At 40.6% G+C, this 7868-nt stretch overlaps 1 protein-coding gene across 1 annotated transcript; it reads right to left on the bottom strand.

The window, feature by feature from the left end:
- Positions 1-777: 777 nt before the first annotated feature.
- On the bottom strand, positions 778-1707 carry LOC122707330 (olfactory receptor 4B1-like). The gene has a single exon (XM_043922775.1). It carries the CDS (start codon positions 1705-1707, stop codon positions 778-780), a length of 930 nt encoding a protein of 309 aa, XP_043778710.1.
- Positions 1708-7868: the final 6161 nt, after the last annotated feature.

The following is a 7868-nucleotide window of genomic DNA, read 5'->3' as shown; positions in this document are numbered from 1 at the left end:
CCACAGAGTTGCAAAAGAGTCAGACACCACTTAGCAACTAAATCATCAACAACAAATCTTTATTTATAAAATAAGCTTCATAGAAATTAAAGAACCACACATATCTAGAGCACCTAAGAATTATATATTTTATTGTTTAATGACCATGAAGAGAGAATAAAACAAAGCTGACACAAAAGGAAGTAGTCAGAAAATAATTTATAAGCGTGAATTCTGTGGGGCATTTGGGTTTAATGATGGCAGCACTGAGTTTCAAGGGAAGCTTGGAATTTTCTGGTGGTGTCTAAAGGAAAATTAAATTCTCATCATCCTAGGGCAGTGTTGTAAAAACTAATAAAATAAAATAGAGACACAGATGTACAGAACAGACTTTTGGACCCTGTGAGAGAAGGCAAGGGTGGGATGTTTCGCGAGAACAGCATCAAAACATGTATATTATCAAGGGTGAAACAGATCACCAGCCCAGGCTGGATGCATGAGACAAGTGCTCAGACCTGGTGCACTGGGAAGACCCAGAGGAATCGGGTGGAGAGGGAGGTGGGGGGGTGGGGATCGGGATGGGGAATACATGTAAATCCATGGCTGATTCACGTCAATGTATGACAAAAGCCACTACAATATTGTAAAGTAATTAGCCTCCAACTAATAAAAATAAATGAAAAAAAATACAACAAAAAACATGAACAGGTTAAATTTTCCTCTCTTGCTCATATTCACTAAAGTCAGAATCATATTTGGTCACCCTATACATACTAATTTTTTTTAATATTTTCATTTTTATTGCAACCCTGAGTTTACTTTCCTGCCCCACAAGCTCTTCAACGCAACTTTCATCTCTGCATTTCTGAGTGTGTAGATGATGGGGTTCAGCATGGGGGTGACCACCGTGTAGAACACGGCCACCAGCTTGTCCTCAGTGAAGGTGGAGGGGGGCCGCATGTAGAGGAAGATGGCGGGTCCAAAGAACAAGGTGACCACCGTGAGGTGAGAGGCACAGGTGGAGAGGGCTTTGCGTCTGCCCTCTGCTGAATGGTTCCTCAAGCTGACCAGGATAACAATATAGGAGGACACCAAGAGGAGGAAAGAAAAGATGGAGAATAATCCACTGTTGGCCAACACAATGACCCCCTCCACAGAGGTGTCAGCGCAGGCAAGCTTGAACAAGGGATGGAGGTCACAGAAGTAGTGGTCAATCACGTTGGGACCGCAGAAGGGTAACTGGAGAGTGATCATGATCTGAACCATGGAGTGAGAAAAGCCCCCCAGCCAGGAAGCAGCCAGCAGACGGTGGCACACAGGCCGGCTCATGACGGCTGTGTAGTGCAGGGGCTTGCAGATGGCCACGTAGCGGTCATAGGCCATCACCGTGAGCAGGAAGATCTCAGCAACGCCAAACAAGTGAAAGAAGAATATCTGAGCCACACAGCCCTCCAGGGAGATGGTTTTAATCTCAGAAAGTAAGTCTGTGATGAATTTAGGGACAACAGTGGAGGAGTAACTGATCTCTACCAGTGACAGGTGACTAAGGAAGAAGTACATGGGGGCACGCAGGCTCTTACTGACTCTAACCGTCAGGACAATGAGGCCGTTGCCTACCATCGTGGCCAAGTACACGGGCAGAAACACCACAAAACACGCTCTCTGCACCTCTGGGTCCTGGAAAAGACCGGCGATAATTAACTCAGTCATGTTATTGGTCCTCGCCATGGAGTTGATTCATATGTACTGGACCGGAGGTAATCAGAAATCTGCAATGAAATGAACACCAATTATAACAAATTCACCTCATTTATAGCAAACTGGACAGTGTAAATCAGTTTACGGCAAAAATTTATCATGAACTCATTTATTTAGGCAATATGTGCTCACTGAGCATTAAATATGACCAATCTAACAATAGTTTATATATTAGAAAATGAGGGCTCAGAGAAATGTTTATTTACTCAAGATCACACAGAAAGTAGCCAACTGTAGGACTCAGAATCAGGTTGAATTCATAGGGTTTCTTCTAACCCACCAGAAGATATTCTGAATTTAGGGAGTCATTCAAGTTCAGCTCTTATATTTTTACCATCTTCATTGCATTTTGATGGATCAAATTTATTGGGAAATCCCCATGACACACTACTACTCCTAAATTCTAAATTCCTTCTATCCCTCATCTTTTCTTCAGGGAATCATCCTCCCATTGTTAATCCTCCCCTTTCCAAAAGGCCCTCTGTATTGTTTTCTTCACTCCATTCTAGCCCTCAACTCACTCAGGTCAGAGTCCTTCACCAGCCCTGCAGCTTCAATAACTGTGTTTACATAACCAGTGCTCAAACACTTTGTAGAGAATTCCACTTAGTAGTTTGTCTCCATCATTTCACTATCACTTCCACAACTCTTGGCACACTGCTCAGACAACTCACAGATCCTGAACTCGCAGAGCTTGTCCTCTGAGAGCACTGTGGTGACTGACCAGACTGCCTGTCCCCGTTCCCGGTTGGTGGCCAGCAGCAAAGTATATGATACCAAGATGAAGATTCCTCTGTGAGTTATTTCCCTAAGCAGATACTTAACTGAGCACCTTGTATACATCTATACACCCTCAGAGTGGGCTTCCCAGGTGGTACTGTAGTAAAGAATCCACCTGCCAAAACAAGAGATGCAAGAGACAGTGGTTTGATCCCTAGGTCTCAAAGATCCCCTGGAGTAGGAAATGGCAACCCACTTCAGTATTCTTGCCTGGAAAATTCCATGGACAGAGGAGCCTGGCGGGCTAGAGTCCACTGGGTCTCAAAGAGTAAGACACTACTTGCTGACATAAGTGAGTGAGTGATGGAGCATGCACACGCACACACATGCTCTCACAGAAAACAAAAGAAATATGGATCACAACATCTGATTCCAAACAATCCTCTCTGGATTAAGGCACCATATTAGGCATATTTCACCACATAGGATCCATGAAAAATAAGGAAGAAACAGTATGAAGACCTTGACTCTCTGCTGTAAATTTCACCCATTGCTTTTCCTCTTATCTCTGATTTCACACTGAAATTTCCAAGAAATATTCTTTTGGAAAAGTAAAACTGCACCTGATCAATAAGGACTAGGACCAACAGAGAAAACAGAAGTCAATGATATAGACAGATGGGAACAAAGTCATACATGTCATAATTTCTCACATCAGGATGGATGCTGAACTTCAAAATTTCCTGAGAGCACATTACAAGTGTTCTCACACACACCCACAGACACCAAGAGTAACCACAGGAGGAGATGAATATGTCAATTGGTTTAACAGTAGTCATCATTTCATTATGTATATGACCATCAAATACCAAGTTATAAATATGAAATACACACAATTTTATTTTTAAAATTTTAGGATTATGTAAAGTCACCAAACCTGAAGATAAAAAAAAATAAGAGACTAGTGTTCTAGAGCAAGAATAATAGTAGAGAGAAAGATCATGGCAGAAAGTATTCCTGATTCAGTCCCTGTGTACCTGGGTACCAGAGAATGCCCCTTATTCCTCAAATAAATTCTCCTCTCTGCTTAAACTAGTTTAATGGGCTTCTGTTTCTTGCAAGCAAAACCTAATACATAAACCTAGGAAATGAATAAATAAGTAAACAAATACATACATAAATCTGAACATCACTAACACAATAAAAAATTAAAATACAATTACTAGTTAAAAACACAACTCAAAAATATTCCTTTTATGATAGCCAAGAAAAAAAAAAATAAGTACTTTGAAATGTAGTATAGTTATGCAGAGAAAACCATAAAACTACTACAAGAAAATACATATGTCAAATGGAAAACATATCCATCCCCCCAAATTCTTACAAATTACATTTAAATAATAAAAGTTAACTTAATAATTTTGACTATTCTTAACTTTATATACAAATTTAGGCAACCTCAATTAAAACCCAATGAAATTTTTCTTTGTCATTTATATGACTACTCTAAACTTCTTCGCAGGGGTAAAAAAACATGGGGGGGGTGCTCAGTCACCTATGGAAACTCTCTCTAGTCAAGAGACAGTTTCCTGAAAGATATTGATGCATGCAGTATAGAAACGACATTGGTACTCATGACCAAATGCAAGCAATATTGATAAATTCATCATAGCATGGTGCCCTTTCCATTGGTAGTGGTGTTGTGGACACGAGGCTCTCAGAAGCATTAGGAATACGTGGCAGCATCACACCTTGGAAAATCCAGTCGCTGAATGGTTAAAAGGTAAGATTGTGAGACATCACAAAAATCTCCTTCTACCACATCCGCACTCATGAACAGAAGGAAAAGACTGGGACAGTGACAGATTGAAGCTGGTAAGACTAGGCTATGGAATAACAGGAGACTTACAAGCAAGTGTGATCCGGAAGAGACTGTGATGACACCGACAGCCTCCAAGATGCCCAGGCTTGTAGCTTTGATGTCAAACGTGATTCATGCCTCTCATTCCTATACTCAGTCAGTCACCACAATCCATTAATTTTATCTTTAATCATCTCTCCTATGTGCACTTTCTCTCCAACCTTGCTGCCCCCACCTTCACACCTGCTGTCAGCTGATGCCTAAGTCACAAAGCCTCTTAGTCTCTACAGCCTCCCATTCCATCCATCCTGCAGACTACAGCCAGAAAATTCTTTCCCAGACCTCTCCTTCCTCAGATCCTCCACTGCTTGGGAATGCCCAGGGAAAACCCTGGATGCCTCTGGCTCACTTTCAAAGTCTTTCACAGACTGAGCCATCTCAACCATCACCTTTTTAGCCAACTAAACTTCAACTCACCCCTATTCAACTCAGGGTCCTCTCCTCCTCCCACAAGCCCACAATACTCATTCCCACCGCAGAGCCCACTTCATTAGAAATGCCCTCTGCTATCCCTTTCAATCCTATCCACCTTCTAACCCTAATTCCAGTCCTGTGCATTCAAGGAATCTTGTGATTAATGTGTGTGTGTACGCTCAGTCATGTCCGACTCTTTGTGATCTCATGGACTGTAGCCTTCCAGATTCCTCTGTCCATGGGATTTCCCAGGTAAGAATACTGCAAAGAGTCGCCATGCCCTCCTCCAACGGATCTTCCCAACCTAGAGATCAAAGCCAAGTCTCTGCATCTCCTGCATTGGCAGGCAGATTCCTTACCACTGAGCCACTGGGATGCCCTCTCATGATTAACACTCCAACTCATATGTATCTTCTCTGAGCACTGAAAGAATACTTTGGTGATTTTTCTTAAATGCATAGCAAATCAGGCTAATACTCTACCTAAAATATATCAACACCTCCGCATTGCCTACAGCACAAATTCCAATATGCTTAGCATGAATTCCAGGTTCTTCTTGAACTGGCCATTGCCTATTTTTGCAACTGTCATCCCCAAAATGAACATTATGCAGCTATTTCCTAATGCAAAATGTTCTTTCTCCCTTCGCCGTGTTTAGTATTCCCTTCTTTTTAGATTGCAGGAAGAATGTGATTACTATAGAAATAATATAGTCCTACCTTCACACTTTTGCAGTAAGCAGTTCATTGTACTGCTTTTCTTTAGCAATGAATAGATTCCTTATAATTATAATACTGTTTCTTTATCTCTACCAAGAAATACATATCCTAGTATTCAAATTATCTGTTTAATGTTTTTATTATATTTTTATGTTAATTGCACTTTGGTTGACAATAATAGTATTTCAATGGCATCATATGTCACACAGTCTTTTTTTTAGTTGTAATTAACATACAATATTACATTGGTTTTCGGTATACAATATAGTGACTCAATATATAATAAGACCAGTTGCCATCAGTCACCATACAAAGTTGTCACAATATTATATTCCCTATGTATACATTACATGCCTACACCTTATTTATTTTGTAGCTAGAAGTTTGTACCTCCTAATCCCTTTCACCTATTTCCCCCAACACCCTTCCCCTCTGGCAACCAACATTTTGTTCTCTGCATCTACTAATCTGTTTTTGTTTGGGCTTTTTATTTCATATACATTAATTAATTCAATTTCCAGAACAAACCTGTGATGTACATATTTTTATCACCCCATTTTTCACATATGAGGGGAAAAAAAGCAGCACAGGTAAATGAATTCACTGGCCTAAGTTTACACAGCCGTGGAGCCAGGATTTCAACCCAAGCAATTTAACTCCAGATGGTATGTTCTTTAATCACTACCCTATACAGTTTCTAGGCACATAAACACATACTGAAGAGTTAAAATTAAATGTTCTCTTCTATAGGACATCCAATGTATATTGATTCCCCAACACAAATATTTCTTGTATGAGTAGGAACTCAATGTTTTTTGATTCACTAGAGAAACTAATGACAATATTCTAGGGCCAATCTGAGAGGTCACTCAGAGATAAGAGAGAAATCAAGGAGGATCCAGTTTTTCCAGTCTTCATCCCTAGTAGAAGGAATAACTGGTAACTTTGAAAACTACGTTTTCTTTTTCCATCATCTTTGCCTTTCAGTATCTATTCCTGTCTCTGCTACCCACCCCTCATTCACCTCCACCATCTCTCCCACTGAGCTGGTAAAACATACCTCCTCTCTCAACACAATGTTGCCTCACCTAGAAGGATGAGGGGTGGGGGGAGTTATCAACATATAAAAGTCCAAATCAGTCTTTGAACACATAGACTCTACATTAGGTAAACTGCTAGACTCTGGACCAGAGCATAATGATAGAATGGAGACAATGCCCGAAGAAAATATAATAGAAATCTTCATGTGCCAATGGGGCTGATCTCAGAGTGAGGTAATGGAAGCTCCATCCCAATCACGGTTTCCCACTTTGTAATTCCCAAATGGTAACTCACAGAATTCCAAAATTATAAAGGACTTGAAGTTTATCAAATTTATGTTTTGTATTATTTACCACAATAAAAATAAATTAAATAAATTGAATTCATTACCCCCACCAAAGAAAAGCAAATACTTTAAACCCAACCAGCTCATTTTGAGTAAGCTCCAGGAGTTAGTGATGGACAGGGCAGCCTGGAATGCTGCAGTGTCTGGGGTCACAAAGAGTCGGACATGACTGAGCTGAACTGAGCAAATGAACACTGAGGCTCTAAGAGAGAAACTGACTCACCCAACATCCCATGGCTGTTTAGAGACTCTGCACTTCCAGTCATATCAACTACCTTTAAGTCAAAATAGCTGCTGTGGTTAGTTCTATCTCAGAACAAAGAATTGAGCCAGATGGATCTCAAGTGCTCCTGAGTGCCTCCAAGTCAGCATGAAGTTGGCCACTCTGCTAGAAATGATCATTACTCAAGGAGATGATCTGGTTTGGAGAAACTAGAACAGGATAGAGAATTGAAATCCCCCTTTGGAATCCTAAATCCTGACAAGAGAGGTGCCTTAGCTAATATCACCATCTCAGTGGATTTCTCTCTCAAGTCCCCCTGAACAAAGTTCAGTTCACACCCAGCTCAGCCACTCTGACTAGAGCTGAAAACATTTAGAGACCTTTTACTCTAACCTCTTCTGTTTATAGATGAGGTAAATGAGATGGAGAGAGGGTAATTGGATTCCCAAGCTGCATACCAGTTATTTCCCAGGTTACTAATTCAGAAATCACTGCTCTTTCTGCACTGAGGACTAGACAGTGGTTGTTACTGCTACTCAAGGATCAAACCTTGCCCTGGAGAAAAGCACCAATGTCCCTGGGAGCTTTTAGAACACAAAGCAGATGATGTCTAAGATGAATCACCAAAAAAAGAAAAATTCAGGGAATCTGGATTGGAGTTGATTTATAATAGCTAGGAAATAAACAAATGCCACAGAAAGCAGAAAAGAGGTTTTAAGACCTTTGTTTTCATGAAGAAAACTTACC

Source organism: Cervus elaphus, chromosome 1, assembly GCF_910594005.1.
Source record: "Cervus elaphus chromosome 1, mCerEla1.1, whole genome shotgun sequence".
NCBI lineage: Eukaryota > Metazoa > Chordata > Mammalia > Artiodactyla > Cervidae > Cervus > Cervus elaphus.
The sequence above is the reverse complement of the archived record's forward strand: the minus strand, read 5'-3'. Positions and strand labels throughout refer to the sequence as shown.

Coding starts and splice junctions, on each gene's coding strand:
- LOC122707330 (XM_043922775.1), bottom strand. CDS start 1,707: ATGGCGAGGACCAATAACATGACTGAGTTAATTATCGCCGGTCTTTTC.